This window comes from Lactuca saligna, chromosome 3, assembly GCF_052625555.1.
Source record: "Lactuca saligna cultivar CGN05327 chromosome 3, ASM5262555v1, whole genome shotgun sequence".
Classification (NCBI taxonomy): domain Eukaryota; kingdom Viridiplantae; phylum Streptophyta; class Magnoliopsida; order Asterales; family Asteraceae; genus Lactuca; species Lactuca saligna.
In genome coordinates, this window is record NC_136419.1 from 19,790,161 (window position 1) to 19,815,786 (window position 25,626).

The 25,626-nt window shown below is 36.9% G+C and overlaps 2 protein-coding genes and 1 non-coding gene across 3 annotated transcripts; all 3 read left to right on the forward strand.

Annotated features, from left to right (window-relative positions):
- The first annotated feature begins 15,420 nt into the window (after positions 1–15,420).
- On the forward strand, positions 15,421–19,615 carry XEG113 (xyloglucanase 113). Its single transcript, XM_078983133.1, has 13 exons — positions 15,421–15,931; positions 16,357–16,659; positions 16,748–16,953; positions 17,043–17,148; positions 17,388–17,644; positions 17,735–17,870; positions 17,986–18,080; positions 18,157–18,210; positions 18,364–18,477; positions 18,596–18,694; positions 18,769–18,885; positions 18,985–19,071; positions 19,149–19,615. The coding sequence occupies exons 1-13, from the start codon at positions 15,775–15,777 to the stop codon at positions 19,314–19,316; spliced, it is 1,899 nt and encodes a 632-aa protein (XP_078839259.1). The 5' UTR covers positions 15,421–15,774; the 3' UTR covers positions 19,317–19,615.
- Positions 19,616–19,770: 155 nt separating this feature from the next.
- On the forward strand, positions 19,771–21,283 carry LOC145033437 (uncharacterized). Its single transcript, XM_078982052.1, has 3 exons — positions 19,771–19,846; positions 20,110–20,783; positions 20,899–21,283. The coding sequence occupies exons 1-3, from the start codon at positions 19,809–19,811 to the stop codon at positions 21,108–21,110; spliced, it is 924 nt and encodes a 307-aa protein (XP_078838178.1). The 5' UTR covers positions 19,771–19,808; the 3' UTR covers positions 21,111–21,283.
- Positions 21,284–21,796: 513 nt separating this feature from the next.
- TRNAE-CUC (transfer RNA glutamic acid (anticodon CUC)) lies at positions 21,797–21,869 on the forward strand. Its single transcript has one exon. It is a non-coding gene; the product is annotated as a tRNA-Glu (tRNA).
- The last annotated feature ends 3,757 nt before the right edge of the window (positions 21,870–25,626 follow it).

The following is a 25,626-nucleotide window of genomic DNA, read 5'->3' on the forward strand; positions in this document are numbered from 1 at the left end:
ATAAAGATAAGAGTTTTGGTGATTGAATAAAAGTTGAAAGAAGATGGATGGATAAAAGATATAAAATACAAAGATTAAGGTAGAAAATAAAATCCTATGGAATTATTGTTTGTTTTATGGGCCAAGACAAGTCAATGGTGAAGAAAAGGCCATGGTCACCTCAACAAGATACTAAGTTGAAGGACTACAATACAGACAAATGTTATTGGAGGCAACTGGATTGCTCTTCCACATAAAGCAAGTATTTTTAAGTCTTTAATTTCATATTTTCTTACTTTTTTTTGTTCTATAACTTGATACTTGTGTCTTTTATAAGTTGATATTAAAACTTAAATAGGATTCAAAAGATGTATGAAAAGCTACTGATTAAAGATGGTTGGACTACCTTAGACCTGACATCAAACATGGTGAATTGTCTGATCATGAAGATCAACATGTTTCAATTTTATTTTAATTTGAAACTAATAGCTTTCTGTGATTCTTTTTCCTTTCAATTTGATGATAAACAAAGTAAGTAAAACTTTCTAATATGGCATGGAAATTTGTTGCAATCATCGGGGTTTAGTTAATTTGCATCTTTCTTGAAGCTGTCATTTAACTGTATATTTCTATAAAAAGAGCCACAAGTTGAAAAATATTATAGCAAAAACTTGAGAAATCAGATGATAATGATTGTTTCTTTTGAATGTGATTTGTTTTCAAAGTGATGGATACAATTTTACTCTTGCCTCTAAAATCTCCCAACATCTAAGTTATGGTACAAATTTAAAGTAATGGATTTGTGTTGAACAATATTTATTTCCATAATTTATTTGAATAAACCAATATTAATCCTTAGCAAAACCATGCACGTTAAAAAGAAAAGGGAAAAGGACCGGTGTTAATCATCGTTTTAATTTTGGACTTGAAAAAAAAAATCATTTGATATGGTTATCAAATGTTTCTTGAAACCTCAAAGACTAAAAAAATGTATGACTAATTATGAACTTAAATGAATAAATTAATGAAAATAAATAAATCCCCTTTTAGCATTAGAATGATCTTCTTTATCTATACAACCTATATATTTTGGAGAAAAGTCATTTGTATTATTTATTAATTGAAAATTTTCATTTCAAGATTTGGGACAAAGTAAGATGCTCCTGAATGAATGACTTAATGTAAAATACATAAATAATTTTTAAGGTCTATAGGTTTTATGGCTCAAAAGGGTTAATGACATCAATATAATGATTTTTTCATTCTGCGTTCAGGAATGAATTTTAGCGATTTTCGTTTCTGACCAAAATGGTCCTGAACCATATTTTTTTTCTTTACTGGATTGTGTTTTTTTTTGTGTTTTGTTTGTTCATCAATGGTGATTATTTAATTACATTATTCATATTCATTAGATTTTTTTACTAAAATACATCCCTGTGTTTACGAGTTTTTAATTTTATTGATTTTTTTTACATATACCATGGGATCATGGATGGTTTTGCTTGATGATGCAAATGTTGCTCTAAAGAACCTCAAGAGTCGGATTTATCAAAGTTCAAGGCGTTATTTTGTTGTCACCTCATTTTACAAGGTATACATTTTCAACTTCAATTAGTAAATAAAATAAGATGACCCATAATCTCTGTTGGGATTATTAGATTGCATCATGGGCTCGGTCCTTAGCCCAATTTTGATTGCCGGTATTGGGCCTGTCCAACCGTGCATATTTTGTTCTAGGGTTTAGTATATAAGTTGCATGCATGCAATCTTTGTAGTTAACACTTTTCATAATTTTTCTCTTTGAGTTTTGTAAACCCTAGCTCGCCTCTACAGTGGAAGTTCATCATCGAGCTCTGCTGAGGCGTGACTTTATTGAATCATAAGCACATATTTGATTCTATTATGTACTCATTCTCTTATTGTATTTGTCTTGTTTGATTTTCGTTTTCTTACCTGTGAAAGATCTAATCGATCTAGAGTTTGATTATCATCAATTGGTATCAGAGCAGGAGACTGTGTAATTCATACACATCTCTTATGTCGAAGAAGTTATTAGGGTTTTTAATTTCGCATTGATTGATATTAATTGAGTCGTCATTCCATATTGACGTATCTCATTAATCGTAGATCTAACCCTAACGATATATTACAAGTCTGATCTTTTACAGGTAATCGATCAAAAGTCATTACAATGTCCATGGATGATTCACAAACCCATCCGATCAACATCTCCAACAGCATTGGTTCTACGACAAGGATAGCAATCTTGTATACACAAGACTATGAAGTTTGGATGCATCACTTTGAACATTATGTGATTGGATCGGAGGATAATGGATACTTGATCTGGGAAGCGATCACTGTTTGCCCATTCGCTCACTCAAGCACCTCTAAGATTGTCAAAACTCAAAAAGAGTACAATCAGCTTGTTAACGATGTCAAAGATATTCCTCAGGATGAGAAGGAAATGTTTCAATGCAACATCAAATCCCTGAGGATGATTAGGTTTGCGTTGTAGTCAGATACATTTCGTTTGGTAAGTTCTTATGCCACGGCTAAAGAGATCTGGGACAGATTGAAAGAATTGTATTCCACTGACGAATATTTGGAACATTCAATTCAAACTCTCTTGCTATCTGAATTTGGAGACTTTAAGTAGAAGCCTGAAGAGAAACTTGTTCAAGCCTTTGATCGCTTCAATCATCTTTTAAGTAAGATGATAAAGCATGGGATTGAAAGGAAAGTTATCGAACAAAAGTTACTTTCATGAACGGTCTCAGATCCGAATGGATGACTGTTGTATCTACAGTTAAAGCTCATGAACAGTTCAAGTCATATTCTCTTGCGAAACTAGTGGGTATTTTGAAATCCCATGAAAGTGCATTGTCTAAGGAAACATATGTGGTTTACAGTCTGGGTTCTTTAGTGCTTGTCTCTAAAGGAAAAATCTCGGCTGAAGAAGAAGAGGAATTGGATCTTGCCAATTATGATCTAACTGGTGAAGAATATGCCATGATGGTGTCTAATCCCAGAAAATTTATTAAGAAGAAATTCCCGGCCAACAAGAACCGAAACTGGCAGGGTAGTTACAGCGCCGAAAAGATCAAGGAGGAACCGAAGATGGTGTTAAAGTATGAAGAGTCAAAGAAAGAAGCGAAAGTTGGAGGAGACTCGGGATTCAACTGCCATTACTGTGGAGGCAAGAACCATTTTGCAAACGATTATATGCTGAGAAAGAAAGAAGAAAAGATAAATGAAAAAGATGAGGAAGCGAGCCTCCTAAGAAGATTGGAGGAAATCAAGAAAAGAAAGTCTGCAGCTGACAATACTACCATGAATGCTTTAATTGTGCAGGATACAAACAACTGTGATGAATTCAGTGGTGTGGAAGTTTGGTCCACAGATTCAGAGATGAAGAAGTCAGGAAGCCCACTCATAGGAAGGCTATGTTGGTATAAGAAGAACATGTAACAGGAAGGTGCTTTGTGGTGATCGAAGGTGTGTCTCAAATGAGAGGTTATATAATCGACCGGGGAGTAGAAGGCGAGAAGGAGTGAGAGGATAGGTGTTTTGCTGCCAAACCTGTCAGCGCACAGATCAACATATGTGATGACTTGATCAAAAAGGTACAAAATATTCTTGCTTCTCTAAACATACCTGTTACTGACTATGAAAAGGAATTAAATAACTTAAAATCTAAATTTTCAATCATAAGTAGCAATCTCACCCAAACCCGTGTCACAAATTCTAACCTAACTGATCAAATTAGCAGGATTTCATCAAAGAGTGAGGAAAGGAGGATGTGGATCGAGCAAAAGGAGAAGGAGTTGATTAGGTCTAAGGATGATTCAATTTATTTACAATGAGACAATATTAAACTTCTTAAACAGCGAAATGTGTTTTGTTTAATTTCTAAAAGACTCTATTTTAACATCATTCAGTTGCATCTTGATTGTGAAATAGGAAAGAAGATACATCGCATGATTTTACCCTTCCTTGAGTTAAAGGAGGATGGAATCGATGCTGAAGCCTACAACTATGAAAGCGTTGCATCTTCTGACGAGGTTTCTCCAGCATATAAAATAGGTTTGGACAAAATTGAATCCTATATAAAGTCCAAACACCACAAGGACATGCTCAAAAATCTGTTAGACGAAAATGATAGATTGAAATTAAGAACCGAAACCGTACATAAATTTGACTCTTTGAATGCCAAATTAAGTTCAGAAAATAAAATTGATGTTGAGAATGAATCTCAACTTAATGAGGATGATTATCTGAGTGAAATCTCTGTAGAGGATGTGGTGGACTGTTCAGAATTTGACGAAAGCGAACCTAAGTCACGCAAATACCTGATTTCTAAAAACTCTGTTGAGTTTGCTCGCTCGTCTACTGACAAAACCAAAGTTCTCAAAGCTAAAGTTGTTGTGTACCAAAAGGTACAAACCACTCCAAATCAAGTCTACATAGTTTCGGGTGTCACTCCACAACAAACTGCAGAATTGACAATTATAATGGAAGAAGATAATGCTGGCGGATGTGACGAGTTTTTTGGTCAGCCCCAATAGACAAAGCTGATGAGACTAAGGGCCTATCTCAGAAAACCTCATGGAGAGTGAAAGGTAGATATGTACTAGAACCTCTAAATGAGCCTGCAAGATATGATGTGCCAAGCACAAGTGGAACCAAAACTTCAACGGGCGAACCTGTTCATACCACTAGCAAAACATCCTCAACAAAGAGTGACAACTATACTCCTGCTTCAAGGAAAAAGTCTAACATCCACAGGAATCCAAAACAGGTGGCTGATCAAAAACACAAACGAAATCTGAGATACAAGAAGAATCTCTCAGAAAGGAAACAGTTTTGGAGATCGCAAAATCCACACTATGTAAGGATTGAAAAGAAGCACAAATCCCAGGAGGAATCAAGGAACAGAAAGGGCAGTTTCGGTCTCACACCCGAAAGGAACCGAAAGGATAGTTTTGGTTCTCATGACAATATCAACCGAAAGGGTGGTTTCGGTCCTTCGAACGAAAGGAACTGAAAGGGTAGTTTCGGTCCGTCGACCGAAAGGAGAGTTTCGGTCCTCCATCCTATAACAACCGAAAGAGCAGTTTTGGTCCTCCACCCAATAGCAACCGAAAGAGAGGTTTCGGTCCCCCATACAATAACAACCGAAAGAGCAGTTTCGGTTGTCATCCCTCTAAGTTTAGTCAGACACACAGAATATCCAATGACACTTCTAAACCCAACACCTCTAATTCTAGTTTTCTTTCGTCAAAAGATTTAAAGGGAAAATGAAAGCTCTTTCCAAAAGATAACAAACGTCCAAAAGAGATCCAAAAGAATGTTGACGTCAACACCACAAATCCCAAACCCACTGAATCTAAACCAACCAAAGTTAAAGTTTTCACCATAAAAGAAAAGATGAAACAACTTTAATTAAACATACTTACTTGGTTGATATTTCTCTTATTATTCCCTGTTTTGTAAAAGGCTCACAAGGACCCAAGAAACTTTGGGTTCCTAAATTTGCTTAAAATTTTGCAGGTTATTCGTGATGAGCAGTTTGACGAAGAATGTTATATTGATAGTGGCTGCTCTCATCACATGACAGGGAGGAAGGAAGAATTAAGGGAGTTTCGATCTCTTAAGGATGGTGGCATTGTGAAATATGGCAACAACTCATTTGGTACTATCAAAGGCTATGGATTGATCACTAATGGCGAGTTCTCTATAAGAAAAGTGGCTTATGTTGAAGGGCTCCAACACAACCTTATCAGCGTATCACAGCTGGTAGTTGGCACTAGATTGAAAGTATCATTTGATGATGAAGGCTCAGAGATTGTCGAGAAGAGATCTAATAATGTTCTGCTGAAGTCAAAGTGAAAGGGGGAAATGTACCCTTTGAACCTCAACCCCATTCGAGGCAAACCAGCAGTTTGCTTACTCACTAAAGCTCACTCAAATGAAAGTTGGTTATGGCATCGAAGACCCTCCCATCTAAATTTCAAGGATATCAACAAGTTGGTTTTGGGCGATCATGTTCGAGGACTTCCGGTTATAAAATTTGATAAAGAACATCTTTATGCAGCATGTGAAATGGGAAAGCAGAGTAAGCAAAGTCATCCTTCTATTATCAATACTAAGGTGATAGAACCATTGGAGTTGTTACATGTTGACTTGTGTGGTCCCTCGTCCATTGAAAGCATTGGGGGGAAAAATACATTCTGGTTATAGTGGATGATTTCTCTCGTTTCACGTGGGTGTTCTTCTTGAAGCAAAAATTTGAAGCTACTCCAAAGCTTAAGCTCTTCATAAAATAGGTCGAGACTCAACTAAGGAAAATTATTCGTAACGTGAGAAGTGATAATGGCATGGAATTCAAGAACAGAGATTTTGAAGACTTTCTTGCTGAGAAGGGAACGACTCACAACTTCTCAGCCTCATACACTCCACAGGAGAATGGTATCGTTGAAAGACGAAACCGATCTCTATGTGAAGCAGCTCGCACAATGCTATGCTTCGCCTCCTTGCCGTTGTATTTTTTGGCCGATGCAATTGCTGCTGCTTGTTATACTCAAAACAGATCGTATTTGAACAAGCGATTCTCCATCACTCCCTACAAGATCTTGAACAATCGTAAACCGAATGTGAAATTCTTTCATGTGTTCGGTTCAAGATGCTTCGTGTTCAACACTAGAGAGAATCGAAACAAGTTTGATGCTAAGGCTGATGAAGGAATATTCTTAGGTTACTCCCTGAATTCCAAGGCGTATAGAGTTCTCAATAAGCGCTTAAAGAAGATTGAACAAACATACTATGTCACCTTTAACGATAGTTATGTTAAGAAGATGAAATCAACAGAAGATGCAACACAATAAATCTTTCCAAAGAATAGTCAAGTTACGGCCTCTATTTCAAATCTTTTCAAGCAATACTTGCTTTTGTTTGATGAGCCTCAAAAGGCAATTGACTCTGAATCAATGTCAAAAGACAACGAAGTTGATAATCTAAAACAAATTATTAACGACGCTGCTCAAAAGATGGTTGATGATCAAACCAAAGAAACCAAAAAGCCAGAAGCAAGTAAACCTTCAAGTGACCGTCCTAATGTCCAGGGGGAGGGTCCATCTCTTTATCATGATCAAGGTTCATCGTTCCAGGGGGAGAGCTCATCGTCTCATTCTTCAAGCTCTTCTGAGAGTCCAATCAAAGAAGGGAACACCAATCCAGGTACTGAACAAGCGTCATTCTTTGAGGGGGAGAACACTAATATCAATGATGATGACATTCTATCTGAATTAGAAGAAGAAATAAATGCAGAGTTGGATCCCACTTATGATCTAAATTACCCACATCTTATCAAATGGACCAAAGATCACCCTCAAAGTCACATTATCGGAGAATCTTTAGAAAAGGTGTTAACTCGATCTCAAATCAAAGTGAAACAAGATGCACTCTTTTCTCAAGTAGAGTTTTGCATGTTCAACTCCTTTGTTTCCAAAGTCGAACCGAAGACCGTTAACTCTGCATTTGATCATTCAGACTGGGTTCAAGCCATGCAAGATGAGTTAAATGAGTTTGAAAGAAACAAAGTATGACGTCTTATTCCAACTCCAAAGGATGCTTCGATTGTCGGTCTTAAATGGGTATTCAGAAAGAAGATGGATAGGGAGGGAAATGTCATACGTAACAAAGCACGGGTGGTAATCAAAGGCTACAGTCAGGAAGAAGGCATCGATTATGAAGACACCTTCGCTCCAGTTGTAAGATTAGAGTTTGTTCGTATATTTCTTGCCTATGCAGCTCACAAGAACTTTGAAGTCTATCAGATGGACGTCAAATGTGCCTTTCTCAACGGGGAACTTGAAGAGACTGTATATGTTGAGCAACCGCTAGGCTTCGTGAACGAAAAGTATCCAGATCATTGTTACGTTCTTGAAAAAGCGGTATATAGCCTAAAACATGCTCCCAGAGCATGGTATGAAACTCTCACTCGTTTCTTAAAAATGTCCAAATTCAAACAAGGTTCGGTTGACCCAACCTTCTTTCGCAAGCGAGAAGGTAACCACCTTATGATAGTCCAAATTTATGTTGATGACATCATCTTTGGCTCCACGGATCCTAGCTTAACAGCTGAATTCAGGAAGTTGATAGAAACTAAATTTGAGATGAGCTCAATGGGTCCAATTAACTTTTTCCTTCAATTAAATATTAGACAGGGACCCGAAGGCATTTTTATTAATCAGGAGGCATACACCAAGACTCTATTGACTAAGTTTCCTTACTTCCTTTTGTCACTATAAAATTTATCCCACCTACTTGTTCAACAGATCACAATGATCTCACAAGTACTTCATTCAGTTTCGGTCTTATGTCAAGTATCGAAATTATGAATTGAAGCGAAATCCACCCTTTATAACCTTCAAAAGATGCCTTTCAATACTTCTTAACAAGTTATTGATCGTTATTTAATGGGAAACCAATCAAGCACTTCAATGTCTCTCTTGACTTTGAAGGAAGTGATTCGTGCCCATAATCCATTGTTTTATGTCTATTTAAGGCATCACAGATTATCCCAGATCATTTTCTTTATTTCTTTATCTTTCACACGCTATGCACAAATTTTTTTAATTTTCCACACTCTGGTTCTTTCAAGGTTGTTCAATAAAGCATCATCGGCAACGACGATTCAAATGAATTTTGGAGTGACGATTGGGATAAAGTGGAAGCTGACTCATCGGTTTGGCGATTTGAAAAAACGAATTTATGGAATGACGTGCAAAAAAGAAACGTCCTTTCTCTTTCCTGCGTCATCATCAGTATGCCAACTGTTCATCCGTCAAGTCGGGCACTATTTTTGAAATAATCCAAGATCTCAACCGGATTTTTCTCTATCCTCTTTGTACATATAAAAGGAATTGGAACGGTAATCTTTAACCTTTTATCACTTCCCAAACTCTCTCAAAGAACAACACCGATTTCACTTACTGTTCATCATCTTCTTCAAGCTTCTACAATGGCAGACTCTTCGTCCGTTCATGATACTTCTATTCGTTAACCACTTCTCACAATCAAAACCCAACAGAACCTGATCATCAATCTCACTCTGTTTGTCTACGAACCTTACATGCTATACATTGTTGAGTGTCTCAAATACTCACCTCTCGTCGAAGCGCTGACCAAAGTTGAAGTCGTACCAATGTCGTACCTTTCTCTTGTCTACTCCACTGCCTACTCGACAAGGTTCATGAAAGGATTCACTTTGAAATCCATAATGAAAAGACCTCTCTCTCCAAGCACCGCTTATGCGCCCTAATTGGTCTTTCTCAAGAACAATCTCTGGTAAACCCTGATTCCATCACCACTGGTCAATTGTTTTCAATGTTTTATCAGATGGGGTATACTGAAACCCTCACCACAATCACCAAGTTCAAGAAGTCCTACCTTCCTCCTCAATGGAATGGCCTTTTCACATTACTGTTCAAGGGACTCTCTGAGCGCAGTGTCGGCTCAGATGGTGCAAGCAAGTCTTTTATAACTGTGCTATATGGGATGTACCATGGGACCAACTTGGATTTTGGAACTATCATCTGGCAACAATTGGTACAAAGCTTGGTCTCTTCATCCAGGCACTCTGAGATCTCATGTGGGCGATTTTGGTTAATCATCACCAACTGGGCAATAGACCGCCTTCATGTTCCAATCATGGCAAACTCTCTTCTCTCCTCCATTGCTACCTTTCACACAACCAAAATCATTGTCACCGATCCCACCAAGTACTCATTTATTGGATCTATTCCTGAATCTATGCTTGCTCCTATCTCTGCGTCGAGTAACGTTCTCCAACAATACATGAAGCATCCATCTTCAGGTCAAAGGGAGCTTACCCCATCCATGGTTCGCTCTATTGATGAGGCTGACAAACCACCTAAAAGGAGCAAGAAGACTGAGAATCAGAAGGAGGCACAGGTTTCCAAACCTACCAAGGGGCAAACCCTTAAGAAGCGAAAGTCTGATAAGGTTGTTACATCACCTGCTCAACCGAAGAAACAGAAGAAGCCCGCTAGGAGGCTTATACTACAATCCTCTTGTGATTCAGATTCAGAGTATGTTCCTCCTAAACATAAGAATGCTCCTCCTTCAGAATCTGAGAGCGAAAGCTCCGATGATGAGGCTTCGGGCTGAGGTGATACTCCGCCTCGCTCCCCTACACCAGAAATACAAGTTCGCTCTCACCCTCCGTCACCTCCACCTGTAACCATCCCAGTATCCATCCCTCCAATTTTCCCCATCCCCACTACACAACCTTTCGCTTCTATACCCATCCCTACTCCTATATTCACAAACACTACCACCACCACTATCACAACAGGTGCTCATTCTACCGCCCCCACTCCACCTGTTACAACCGAACCACCTGTCACAACCGAACCTACAACTACTACCAAACCCTTATCTCCTACTCCATCCACAGAAACAACCCCTGTTCTGGGCGGTGAGGACTTGGAATTTGATTCCACGTATTTTAGTCCTTACCGTGTACAGAGTGACGATGATGATGATGCGCCTATTACAAAGCGTCATCTCAAGGCAGTGAACAAAAAACTTGATCACCTGCTCTCATCCTCTTCCTCCGGAGCTCACTCTGAAGATGCTTTAAAGGCCTTGTTCTCATCAGTTGTTAAAGAACACAGTGTCTCACTCTCTGCTGCAACAAAAGCCATTGAAGCCTCTACTTCACAGTATCAACAAGCTCCACTTCCTGTTGATGCTTTTACTAAGGAGTGCAAGGAAGCGACCGCAAAAGTCGATAAACTAGTTTGTGAAGCTCAACTCTTTCTAGATTCCTTGTAGGCTACTGCTAAGAAGAATGCTCAAACCATCAACGCTTCGGTGGATAATATTCAACGGTCCCTTCGGCCTGAAAGATCCAACCTTGAAGCTACACACCAAGAGATTGAAGTTGCAAACATGTCTCTACATGCTAATTTTAATGATCGTCTTATTCAACTTGAGGCCGAATTAGATGTAGAGAATCGCATCATAGATGAGCTTAACAGGAGAACCTCACAGCTGAAAATGCAATATCACAAGCTGCGTACTACTACTGCTGAGGTCAATGACCTGAAATCATAAAGGGAGGCCATTCGGAGTTCTGTTGTTGATGTTCACTCTATCCTCCTTCATCTCCATGAAGGGAACGATCCAATCATCACTATTACGATCAAACGGCACTTGGCTGATAAACTCATGCCAGCATTGGACATCCTTAGTCGTATTGAGGGTGTTCGGGTGACTGGTGTCCAGCCGAAACAAGGGGGAGAAAAGAAAACTCAACCTCCTCCTGGACCGAAACCATCTACTGAACCGAAGGGTAATGAAGCTTCGGTGAGTAACAAGGAGAAAAAGAAGAAGAAGATTGGAGAGGATGACACAGACAATGAGGATGATGTCTATGCTAAGAATCCCGAAAACCCTTTTTCAGAAGATAAAATCCTCTCAGAAAGAGCTGGAAGAAAAGTACAAGAAACAACAGGCTGAGCTCGAGCAAAAGAACAAGGAGGCGGAGCTCCTACAAAAGAAGAAGTCCATGTTTCCTATCTGGACAATAGATTCACTTCAAAGGTGTGCTGTTAATGAGCCCATCATACTTTGGCTTGAGCCAGTAATTTCATTTGGGCTCGAGAACTCCAAGGATGCACAGTTCGACATACCAATCACACGATAGGCATTTATCTTCCATTGCTTCAATTCGACTGCTGCTATTCCTTCCCCATACCCGAAGGTAGATAGAGATCTGCTGGAGTTCTACTTGGAGTTTGCCCAACCCCAATACTTAACCTGGAGTTTGAAGAAGATTACTACTGTCAAGGTTTTGAAGCCCTACTCAGTGGGGAAGTTTATTAACGTTCAATTCAAAGTGACTCGAGGCATCGAAGGCTCAGTTCACAACTTCACCCTTGCTGATCTACCAAACCTTAACCCCCACGACTGGATACTCCTCAAAAATATTCTATTGCCAAATCCACAGGAGTACTAGCCAATAATTGACCATGTCAAGCGAATGCTTGTGTGCTACATTCATGAGGTAGCGAAGATGGACCAGGAGATTGCCTCTACCATTCACAAGCGAACCACGATCAAGCCTATGGGCAAAGCATGCAATGTCAACACTATGGTCAAGGGGAAGATTGATACGAAGTACCAAACTGTTATGTTCCTCAGGGGCGAAGGTCAGAAATGTCTGTTCGCTCTCGTTGACAAACACCTCTTCTCAACATCGTGCCTGCAGCATATCTTAGAGATCATTCAGAGGTGTGATCAGAACACTGCATCTGACAAGAAGTTGTTCACTAATATGCTGAGATGGTATATCCAGTTTCGGCAGACACTTCTTGCAATAATTCCTCGACTGTTCAAAGTAATAAAGATAGTGAAGCCAACACAGAAGAAATAATCTCTCGCCTCATTTGACGCAAAAGGGGAGATTGTTGAGATTATTAGATTGCGTCTTGGGCTCGGTCCTTAGCCCAGTTTTGATTGTTGGTATTGGGCCTGTCCAACCGTGCGTATTTTGTTCTAGGGTTTAGTATATAAGTTGCATGCATGCAGTCTTTGTAGTTAACGCTTTTCATAATTTTTCTCTTTGAGTTTTGTAAACCCTAGCTCGCCTCTATAGTGGAAGTTCTTCATCGAGCTCTGCTGAGGCGTGACTTTATTGAATCATAAGCACATATTTGATTCTATTATGTGTTCATTCTCTTATTGTATTTGTCTTGTTTGATTTTCGTTTTCTTACCTGTGAAAGATCTAATCGATCTAGAGTTTGATTCTCATCAATCTCATATATTTTTTTATTGTGACTTTATTTAAAACAACATCACATTTACTTTGGAAATTTTATCCAATATTAATAATACTGCAATAATTACGTAATTTTCAAATATAATGTCTTAATAACAAATAAATTTAGGATACTATAATAAACAAAATAGTAAAATTATGTTTCTATTTCTAAACTTTTTCCCATTACAACAAATCTCCAAGCTCTATTGTGATACAATGCCATTCAGTAGTAACAAAGTAAGATTTTGTATTTATGCGTCATACCTATTTTTTTTAATAATGTTAATATTATATATACCCTTTGAAATTCTATATAAATTTAATTTCTCTTAACATGATATCCAACAAGAATTTTGTTATATTAGATCAATATATATTGTCACCACTTGTTGTAAAAAAAAAACAATTATACAGTTATGAAACAAGGATTTCTAGGAACAAATTAGGCACACCATCTTTTTTGGTATGAGGGAACCAAGGAGGGAATAGAATTGATTCGTTTCCAGATGGACTGGAATAGACCATTCCGTTCTTCCAATGTACATTAGAAGTCATAAGCAAAGTACATTGTTATTATGTGACTTTTTAATGTTTGTTATATTGTTAATTCTGTAAAGAGGCATTATTATCTATTTCAAATGTTACAAAAATGATTTGTCTCCTTTATCTTACATCATTGGGTAAATTACACGGATGGTCCCTGTGGTTTAGGGTAATCTGCGTGCTTGGTCCCTAACAACTTTTTTTTTAACTCGGACCGTCCCTATTTTATATTTTTGTTGCACGTTTGCCCTTAATAAATATTTTTTTAATATTCTTTTATTATTTTCATATTATCAATATTAAAAAAAACTATCCAATAATGCCCCAAAAGCCTAAGCACGCCGTCAACTCTTCCCCTTCTTCTTCACTTCGTCTCTTCTTCCACTTGCATCACCTCCAAATCGACGAAATCATCTCCATAGCCACCATCGACTATCGACCGTTGAGTTATACTCCACAATCCCCTTATCCTTCTCATTATTGCTATATATCACCAACACCGAAGAACAACCTGTAACCAAGTGTCGATTACATCCTAGTTTTTGTTGTCTGCATCTCCCCCTTGGTCGATTACATCCTAGTTTTTGTTTTCAATGAGCCTCGATTACAAGTCAAGAAAAAAAATACTATTTACACACACCCTGTCTGAAGGAGAGCCACAAAAACAGTCGTTAATGGTGAAGATAAGTTCTAGGGTTTCTGAAGATTAATTGGGTGTTTATTTGGAAATTGAAGGATATGAAAGCAAGGATGGTGCATGTCGACGACGACAAGTGACCACTCTTTCTCCCTCCCCCCCCTCCCCCATCTCTTATCTCACCGATGGTCAATGGCATCAAACTGGTGTCGTCGATGACCACGTTTTTTTTCCCTTTCTTTATTCAGTTTGAACCCACTGAATTCCCCCTTCTCTCACATGGATAAAAAATCGATTTGGTTTGTCACTGATCTTGTTGGTCTCTAAACTATATTTTGGGTTTCAAACATCAATTTCTCGTCATCGATCTTCTTTATTTTCTTAAACTTCGATCTTCGTCTTCGAGACCACAATTACTTTTTAGGACTCATCATCGATTAGATTTCAAACATCTTGTGTTTTGTGGTTCAGATGCAAAAACTAGAACACCTGAATCTCGTTTTGTTCCAGGATTCATCATCATTTTCAGGTTTTTATTTTGGTTTTGGATTTGAGTTACAGGTTTGGTTTTAGATGTATATTCAGATTTATTGTTGGAATCTTAGATAGCTTTATGTTGAGTTTTGGGTAATTTACGTGGTAATGGATCTATGGCCGGAGATGATTATTGAAGTTGGTGCCGATGACCGGAGGTGGTGGCAAGACTATAGAGGAGTAAGCTGGGATCGGTCATTTTTCTAACAATATATTAATAATTTAATTTATTTAATAATAAATGGAAAAATATGAAAGGAATTAATAAAATAAAAAAGTTATTAAGGGCAAAATAGTATTTTTTAAGTTAGATATAGACCAAACGTGCAACAAAAATATAAAGTAGAAACGTTCCAAGTTAAAAATAATTATTATGGATCAAACACGCAAATTACCCTAAACCACAGAGACCATTCGTGTAATTTACCATACATCATTCAATCGAAACAAATCTTGAAAAAAATCATCCAAAGCAGCGCCAACAATGCAGCAGACCTTCCCTAGTTTAGATTTTAATACTAAAATGGATGTCACCACTCAAACCACCTAGGTGTACAAAAATAAACATTTCGGATACCATACTCATTATTTTGTAAGATCATTTTTGTGAGTATCGTGTTTTTAATCCAATTAAGTTGGTATAGTATAATATGTTTTCCAACCTAATATTCTTTTTGAAAGTATCAAATGAAATCGCTCACATTACTTGATCAACGTATGCCTGGTCAAGTGAAATGAAGTATGAACATGATTCAAAAAAAAAAAAAAATTTGATGAATTATGAATTTATGATTGTCTTTGTGATAAAACTTTAAAGCAAAATGTCCACAAATGTCTAAAATTTCCATAAATGTATAGTTAATTCAAATTGGGTTTCATCATCCCTTAAAAAATAAACCCCCACGAACCTCCCACTCTTCTGCACATCATGCACCAAACGCTATAGACAAATGTTAATTTGATGCTCATGGTCATGGTGGCCAGATTCAGATTTTCAATTCAGACAGGGTGGAACCATTTGACTTTTGGTGTCGCTGCCTACTACGTTCAACTGCTCTAATTCTTCGATACATCACAGGAACATAGAAACAACTCGGAAAAACCCTACACCGATCATCAACATCTCTGATTTCTTCAAAAGTTGACATTTTATTTCTGCTGTATTGGCATTATGTCGATCAAATCCAGGATTTAGGGTTCTTTACTAAACCCCCGATAATTAAGCAATGGGTTGGAAAAACCCATTTAAAGATGTGGCGAACTCAAAGCCATTGTTCTTGACGGTTTATGGTACTGTGTTGATCGGAATCGTCTTCTCTGCTATTTATGTCTTCTCCGCCGTCTACTCTCCTGAGTCCGCCTTCTCATGGAGCGTATCACAACGTACATCTCTTCCTTTCTCTCTGTGAATACACTTCTAATGATCTATGTCTATGTATTATACCGATGACATAAGAACTACGCATTTTCTTTAACTCTTTAATTGCCCTTTTACTTGAAATTCATCTGTCTTCCAAATTGGGATTAAAGTCAACTACCTTGGATTGATTTCTAGCCTTCCCTTAGCTTGTATGACACCAAAATCTTGTTGAATTAGGCATTCAAGACGAAGTATTTAGCTTTTCTTCTATGGTTTTCTTGTGAATGTTGCCTGTTAATCGGTGCTTTAGAACTGCAATTGAAGCTCATTCACTTCAAATCTTGAACTAATTTCAATCCAATTCTACTTCCATAGTTCCATGCCAGTAAATTGTTAAAAAAAAAATATACCATTTTAACATGTCTTCTCGTTTTATGTGTCATGATAGATGTGGCACCTTCTTCCCCAAATCAAACATTTGATTCTTCTTCTCCTTCGCTAAGAGTGGGTGGTGGTGTAATGGCACCGATGCCTCAGCCCCAAAACGGGAAACGAAACCCTATTTGGAAACCTCCCCCATCGGATTCAAAGATGCCCCCATTGGAGACATTTCGTTTAACAAAAGAATTGGTTCAAGAAAGAGTGAAAGATAACGTTATAATAGCAACATTTGGTAACTACGCTTTCATGGATTTCATCCTCACATGGGTTAAACACTTGACAGATTTAGGCGTTGAGAATCTTCTTGTTGGTAAGTTTTTTATTTTCACATACATTTACAAACCAATTAAAAAAAAAAAATACTAAAACCCATTTTCCAATTTGTTTTTATTTTCAAGGTGCAATGGACACAAAACTATTGGAGGCTTTATATTGGAAGGGTGTCCCGGTTTTTGACATGGGAAGTCATATGAGCACAATAGATGTTGGATGGGGTTCACCAACATTTCACAAAATGGGAAGAGAAAAAGTCATTCTCATTGATTCAATGTTACCTTTTGGTTATGAATTACTCATGTGTGACACCGACATGGTTTGGTTAAAGGTAAAATTTGTGACAAAATAGCACCATACTTTCACTTTATTTCCAATTTGATCACTAAAAATTAATTAACAATATCATTAATTTCACAGAATCCACTTCCGTATCTTGCACGTTATCCTGAAGCAGATGTGTTGACTTCAACCGATCAAGTCACACCAACGGTTTCTGATGACCGATTAGACATCTGGCAACAAGGTTAATATTGTAATTTCAAATTGGATTAAGGAGTTGTTTCTTTTTTCTTTTTTCCTATAACGTTAAAGTGGTTGAATAGGTATTGATAGGATAAAGTGTTGTATACATAAGGTCTGTTTGTTTGTTTGTTTTTTTTTTTTTTTTTTTTTAAGACTAAATGACCATTTTGCCCTTATATTCCAAGAAAAAGAAACATCCCCTAACATAGTTTCTTTCTTGAATTTTTTGGGGGTGGAAAGTTGGGGGTGCATACAATATAGGTATCTTCCATTGGAGACCAACAGAATCTGCAAAAAAATTGGCAAAAGAATGGAAAGAGATGCTTTTAGCAGATGATAAAATATGGGATCAAAATGGTTTCAATGATCTTGTGCATAGACAATTGGGGCCTTCTGTTGATGATGAAAGTGGACTTGTTTATGCTTATGATGGAAGTTTAAAGCTTGGCCTTCTTCCTGCAAGTATATTTTGTAGTGGGCATACTTATTTTGTTCAAGTAAGAGCTTATAACAAATACTAGAAATAATCTTTTTTGAAACTTGTTCATTTGATTATTTGATTATTTATCTTTTTTGCATTTGTGTAGGCTATGTATCAACAACTCAGATTGGAGGCGTATGCTGTGCATACCACATTTCAATATGCAGGAACTGAAGGAAAACGTCATAGGTTACGTGAAGCTATGGTGTTCTATGATCCACCAGAATATTTTGACTCACCAGGTACTTATTTTGTTTAAATTCTATAAATATCTGTTCATTTGTGGATTAAATAGGATGTAAAGGTGAAATTGTTATGATTTAAAATACAAGTTGTATTTGTTGTGTTGATATACAGGAGGGTTTTTGGCATTCAAGCCATCTATTCCAAAAAGCTTGTTACTTGATGGGGAACATAATCTTGAAACTCATTTCACTCTTGTTAATTATCAAGTATGGATATATGAACATATTTATGTCATGATTCGAGTTATTTGATGTTGAATTGATTTATGTGAGTGAATTGCAGATGAAGCAAATAAGGAATGCTCTTGCCATAGCATTAGTTTTGAATCGTACATTGGTGAGGAACTATTACAGTTTACTTTTTTATGTTAAGTTTTTTGTTGTTTGATTTTGAGCTAAATGCAAGAAATAGCAAAACACTTTCATTGATATTTTTTTGCATTTAACCTTTGGATTTTTAAATTCTAATTTGAAATGTTTTGAATTTTAGGTTATGCCTCCATTATGGTGTAGGTTGGATAGATTATGGTTTCCACATCCTGGAGTTCTCATAGGGTCAATGACAAGACAACCCTTCATCTGTCCTTTGGATCATGTATTTGAGGTACATTTTTTTGCAAATTCAGTTCTGAAAAGACCAAATAAAAACAACTTTAATTACTTGTTTTATAAGTACAATAAACTATAAATTATTAGTTAACAAAAAAAGATGATCTGTTCAGGTTAACGTTATGTTAAAGGCAATGCCTGAAGAGGAATTTGGGCATGGAATCAACATAAGAGAGTATTCTTTCTTAGATAATCCATTGATGCCTGCAAAGGTATGGATATAGGGAGAAAATGGTAATTTCACTTCAGATTCAGACATCGTTTTTCCTAAATTTCGTGCTTTCAGGTGAAGGATTCATGGCTCAATGTACAACTATGTCAACAAGGATCGGAAAATTGCCAATCAAACATTACAAACACAACAGGAGTACTCAGATTTCCCAGACACAGCAACGAAGAAACTGTATGCACGATTAAATTTTTGTCTGTAAATGCATCATCATAACTGGTAAGAAATTTGAGCCTGATTGTGACCTAATAATCGTATAAAAATATTCAACAGTTGAAAACGGTGTTCTCGCCATTGAAGGATGTGAAAGTGATCCAGTTTTCATCGATGCAAGATGCCTTCGAAGGATTCACTGACAAGGCAAGCAATCGATTTAGGGTTTTTAGTTTTGACGTGATGAGATTGCTGAAATTGATGAAATTTTTTGATGTGATCAGATCAGGGAAGAAAAATTCAGGAAGCGAGTGAAGCGATATGTTGGAATCTGGTGTTGTGTTGACAGTCATACGCCGGGTCACATATATTACGACATGTATTGGGATGAGAAACCCGATTGGAAGCCTCTCCCTCCTCAAACCCCAGAAGATGATCATCCTCATTGGTGAATCGTGATCCATCCATGTTCATAGATAGAGAACTTTCATGTATACACAGAGGGAAGGGTGATCGTGATCGAATGATTGATTGATTATTGGGGATCGGTTTTGAACAGTAATGTTATAGTAATTTGTAGCCTTCTGGATTTGATCTTCTATATTGTCCCATAATTTAAGGGATATGCATAATCATATCATAACCATGGTTTCTTAAGATAACATAAATGATGATGAGCAAGGGTTTTAACTTGGGCCCACCTAAAAAATGGGTCGAACTATTTACTTAATAACCCTCAATTGTGGTTTAACATCGGGTTTCATTAATAACTCATGCATAGAATATGTCAATTGTGTTGCTATAAATAGAAACCTAACAAAAACCAAACATATATACAAGAGATCCTATAAATTCGTCCCAATAACATGCCAACCACAAAACAATTTCACGTTAAAAAATATTAGTGGTTTGTTTATCTTATACACAAAGTTAAATGGCAATAAATGAAAATTAAGACCTCATTTGTTCTTATTGCAATAAGGTATTAGACTCCCTTTTTCCTCTTAATTATTCATGTTTGAGAACTCCATGATTCTTCACATGGTTTTATAATTTTTAAAATAGACGTCTCGTATGATCTTTGTAATCCTTTTCAAAAAAATCGGGTTTGTATCATTAAGGACAATATGTACTTGATTAGGAGGTTGCATGCATGTTTTCCTATAAATATGTGAATGTTATCTTGTTTGATGTTTTTTCTCCTTTATACCTAATGGTGTGAGGATGTTATGTGATAATTTGCAGGGTCCTTGTTTCTAAATATATAGATTTTTTTTTACTTAGTAACGGGAGGCTTTGTAAGTGGACTTCGATAATGGCCAATCAACCTAACTCAAGTGGGGCGGGTGGTAGTGGTAATCCCCCATCATCGACGCAACCTTCACCAGGGGGATATCCTCCGCCCGGAGAACATACTGCACAAGGGTATCCACCCGGAGGAAATCCTCCATCATCTGGGCAACCTTCACCTGGTGGATATCCTCCACCTGGAGAACATTCTCCACACGGGTATCCACCTGGGGGATACCCTAAGCACGGAGAACATCCTCCACAAGGGGGGTATCCACCACCCGGAGAACATCCTTCACAAGGATATCCACCAACCGGATATCCTCCGCAAGATTACTCACAAGGGTACCCACAAGGATATCCTCCCCACCAAGGATATCCTCCTCAACAAGGATATCCACCACAAGGATATCCTCCTCAACAAGGTTATCCTCCACATGGATATCCTCAACAAGGCTACTCGCCTTATGGGTATCCACAAGGAGGTCATCCTGGTGCTTATCCACCTGCAGGTTATCCTGGTGCCCCTTCTGCGGGTGGATACCCACCAGCGGGTTATCCTCATAGTGGATATCCTCAAGGTGCTCCTCCTGGTCAACATGGAGGTACTCCTCCCGGTCAACATGGAGGTAAGTGTATCGAGTTTACTGTAGAGGAAAATAATTCATTTACCTTAATGATTCCAATGAGCAAAATAAAACAATATATCTAATTCTTTACTATGTAATTCACTTATGCATTTAGCACAAAAAGGAGACAAGCTCCCTGGTGGCGTAATGGGAGTGCTTGCTGGTGGAGCGGCAGCATACATGGCTCATGGTCATTATGGGCATGGTGGTCATGGTCATGGTTATGGCCATGGAAAATTTAAGCATGGCAAACACCATCATGGAAAATACAAGCGTGGGAAGTTTGGTAAGCACAAGGGTCATGGAAAATTCAAGCTCTGGAAGTAAATTATGGAAAATCTTGGATATGGTGAAATTCTATACATGACATGAGTTACGTAAATTAGCATAGACACACATATTTTCTTTTGAATTATAAGCTTATTTTTTTTTTTTCTTCATATTATCATTGTATATAAACCGACTACATGTTGTGAAATATTCGATGATAAAAAATGCAACATCCAATATATATATATATATCAAATTCAAAATTACAACATACATACCATGATGTTATCCATGATGTTCAAATCGTTTACTATGGTACATATATGTTCAAAATGTTTTAGCGTTGTTGTATTAAATGAAAATATTGATAATCTAACTAACCGAAGTCTAACCATGCCTAAGAAAATGACTTAAATGAGACATTTTTAATCTAAAAATATAATTACTAGATATGTATGGAAAAGAGAATGACTTAAATAAGACAGCTCAAAAATATATGTTATAATGTAGTGATCTTATTCCTAACATAATAAATCATCTTTGTATTTTCTAATTTAATAGGTGCCAACGCAAAGTCCTTAATTAATAACCAATCTGTATAAGAAAAAAGAAAAAACAACATACTTAATACGCAAATGTCAAAATACATAAACTCCAAGGATCAGACTCACGGAGTTAGATAAAGTTGTCTAAAAAAATATAGATTATAATTAAATAATACTATTTTCTAAGTTTACCAGCAATCCGTTGTAGTCTAGTTGGTTAGGATACTCGGCTCTCACCCGAGAGACCCGGGTTCAAGTCCCGGCAACGGAATTTTTTTCTCTTTCGAATTTATTTTGGATGAGGAGGATATGTGTCATTTCACTATCATTTGGCAGTCGACCATTGATTTTTATCGAGTTTTTGGCAGTCCAAAACTCTCTCTATAAATAGATTATCATTGACAAAACTACAAAATTAGTCCTTGTGGTATTCAAAAAACTTTGGATAAGGTCCAAAAAGTTTTTCGTTTGCATAGACGGTCCATAATCAAAGTTTTTTTTTATTGTTTTTGGTCTAAAAAAAACTTGAAATGATGGTTATACCCTTTTACATTCATTTTCATATATTTTTTTAATTTTTCAAATACTATTTTAATTTAAAAATAAAAAGAAAAGAAAATAATTACTCTCTCTCTTTCTCTCTCTCTCATTCTTTGCTTTCACCCTTTTAAATCACGAGATCCCCATCTCTTTCATCCCTTTTCCATCCTCTTCTTCTTCTTCTATGTTATTTTCCGACGGATTTCGCCGATGGTTGTATTTTAATCTCAACAATAACAGCAGCATTGCCGACGACATTAGTTTTTGTCTTTGGAGCTAAACCCTGAAGATTTATTTATATATCTCCTGTTAATTTCATTGCCAGAGAATAAAATATTAGGTCTGGAATGGCAGATTCTGGTAAGCCCATTTCGAGTTTGGGATTTGATACACTGTCCGATCGCCTCCGAAAGTCACTGACCTGCGACACTCATGATCCCGCCGATAATACCAATAAACCTGACTTCAGAGAACTCGATTTGGGTTCTCCAGTTTCGCCTTTGAGGGCTGGACCTGGACCTCTCTCTCTCTCTCTCTCTCTCTCTCTCTTTCTCTTTCTCTTTGTGTGTGTATGTGTGTGAAGATGCAGATCTGATGAGGAGAATAAAGGAGAAGTACACACATATCAGGGTTAAGGATATTTAAAACAGGATACGTTGTCATATATCTATTTCTTAAACATCTGAACAAAAAAATCGACCCCATCGAATGTGGATGGAACGTGGTAGAGGGCCGGCGATCTAATATTTAGAGCAGCGCCGACTATGGCGATGTTGGTTTCACCGGACGGTAAAGGCGGCAACGTCGGTTTGGAGGAAAGAGAGGATTGGTGGAGTAGAAGGTCTGGATCGTTTTTCAGCATCAACAGGGGAGCACATAAACACAACTCATTAAGAATCAGTGATGATAGATGATGAAGATCGATCATAAGTGTAGTACCGTAGATACACCAGTATTGAATTCCAGTAAAGACGAAGGTGTGGTGGTAATTTTGCTTGAATGAGATGATGAAAGGGGAAAGATAATGGTGATTATTTTGTTAAGAAGATGGTGGGTGATTATGAATATACACCCATAAATCAATTTGCAGAAACAAAACGTACACACAAATCGATTTTAGGAACCATCATCAAGAAAAAAATGGAGTATGTATGTATATGTTATTGACTTTGTTTTGGGTGGAGAGAGAGAGAGAGAGAGAGAGAGAGAGAGATTTATATATTTTTTAATTATTTAAATACCAAAATAAATAAAGAAAATAGAAAAAATAAATGAAAAAGGGTAAAATCGACTTTTCAAGTTTTTTTGGACCAAAAACAATGAAAAACTTTGATTTTGGACCTTTAGTGCAAGCTGAAAACTTTTTGGACCCCATCCAAAGGTTTTTGCAAACCATAAGGACCAAATTTGCAGTTTTGTCATTATCATAAATAACTTCTTTAAATAAAGGGGTTGAGATTCTCGATCAAACCTAACATACTTAATAAAGAGACTTGTGGATGGGGATCCGATTTCAACAAATTTATTAATAGGTGTAAGAGTTTATTTAATTATCTTTTTTTATTTAAATGGTTCAATCCATTTATTTAGTAGGTTTGTTTAGGAAAAATAAAATGGTCAATCGATTTCAAAAATTGGATATATTCCTGGCATCTCTCATCCCTTCAAGTCCATCTTAACAAATAAACCCAACTTTAGGCTATGGTATACAAATGATAGAACATATTGCATTAATATGTCAAAATCATTATAAGTTAACAAGATGATATATGTAATTTTCCATTAAGATTTTTGTGCATGATATTCATCAACAAAAAAAATCTAGTTCATGGGTGTAGTGGTTTCACAATGAAAGTACTTGAGTTCCATTTTTCATGTCAAATCTAGAGCTGTGTTTTTAGCGAAGATGCTACGAAACGTTTGGTAACTTCAAAATAAAAAATGAATTTATATAAGAGAATCATACATAATACATGTTTTGTACATAAGACGACTAAACAGATTAGAGACTAAAATATCCGATCTCGGCTCCTTCCTTGGATTTCACCTTGTTGGGATCCCTATCCCATGCCCCTAAGCGGCACCTGGTTTGACAAATAATATCCAACACCGACTAGGGCGGGTCAAACTATCACACCCCTAAATAAAGGATGACAGAAACGTCCGGGGATGGAAGACTTCATTTATAGTATCACAACAACGAGTATAATAGTGCTCAAAGTAAATACAACTATTATAAATATAATCGAGAAAGTTACATAGTTTCATGAGTTACATGTTTCAAAATCGTCTAAATTATAATGATAAAATGTTTTGCCTGACGCCGTAACGTCCTATCATCAAAAGCTGGTAGTTACCTGTTTTATTGATTATGTAGGGATGTGATTTAGAACCAGAAAACCGGAGCGGAACCGGAATCGGACTAGACCTGAAACAGTTAGAACTGGAATATATAAAACCGGTTCCGGTTCCGGGTTTAAAAATTGACTTCATCCAGGTTCCGGGTAATCCGGGTTTGGGTCCATCGGGTCCGGGTAAATCGAGTCTAAAAACCGGAACTGGTGTTAGGAACCAGAACCATTTTTAGGGTTGGAACTGGTTTTTGTGAAATGTTTAAAAGATGCATATATCATTCGTTTTAGCTCCAATTGACATGCGGTTTTTCCAACATGTAGTTTAGAGTTTGTATATGATTTTAGACTATAAATTTGTCATTTTTAGTTTGATATTCATTGACTTATAGTCCCCCAAAGTCGAAATATCAAAGCTGGAAGTTTTTAGTTTTTCAGTTTTTTTATATTCAATGAAAGTTTTAAAACATACATATCTAATTCGTTTGACGTCGGATTGACATGTGGTTTTTTCCAAATTGTAGTTTACAGTTTGTACATGAGTTTAGACTATAATCTTGTTATTTTTGGTTTAATATTCAATGATTTACAGTCCTCCGAAGTTGGGATATCAAAACTGAAAATTTTCAACTTTTCAACTATTTGTTTTTGTACTTTGTATTTTGTGAAAATATTAACACATGCATATCTCATTCGTTTAAAGTCAGATTGACATGCGGTTTTTTCTAGAGTGTATTTTAGAGTTTGTACATGATTTTAGACTATAATTTTATTAATTTTGGTTTTATATTCAATGATTACAATCCCCCAAATTCGGGATATCAATATGAAAATTTCAAAGTTCAACCCACTAAGTAGTAATTACCAAAAAAAAAAAAATGATTTTTCCGGGTTTTCCGATTTTATACCCACTTTATCCGGTTACAACCTACCAACTTTGATGTTTCTGGATTTTCCGGTTCTAAACCCATTTTACCTGGTATTGTACCCGGAACCGGTTCTTATATACCGATCCGGTTTCCGGTTCTAAAAAATTCCGTTAAACGGTTCCGGGGTTTCCAGGTCCGGGTCCATCCGTTCTGGGATTGGACCCACTTTCATCCCTATGATTACTTGAGAATACAAATAATTTTGAAA

Bases quoted from the DNA above. Each gene is read 5' to 3' on its own strand.
- LOC145033437 (XM_078982052.1), top strand. From the start codon at position 19,809: ATGAAAATTAAGACCTCATTTGTTCTTATTGCAATAAG. The intron at 19,847-20,109 runs GTATTAGACTCC...GATAATTTGCAG, and splicing joins TTTGTTCTTATTGCAATAAG to GGTCCTTGTTTCTAAATATA. The intron at 20,784-20,898 runs GTAAGTGTATCG...TTATGCATTTAG, and splicing joins TCCTCCCGGTCAACATGGAG to CACAAAAAGGAGACAAGCTC.
- XEG113 (XM_078983133.1), top strand. From the start codon at position 15,775: ATGGGTTGGAAAAACCCATTTAAAGATGTGGCGAACTCAAAGCCATTG. The intron at 17,149-17,387 runs GTTAATATTGTA...GGGGGTGGAAAG, and splicing joins ATTAGACATCTGGCAACAAG to TTGGGGGTGCATACAATATA. The intron at 17,645-17,734 runs GTAAGAGCTTAT...GCATTTGTGTAG, and splicing joins GGCATACTTATTTTGTTCAA to GCTATGTATCAACAACTCAG.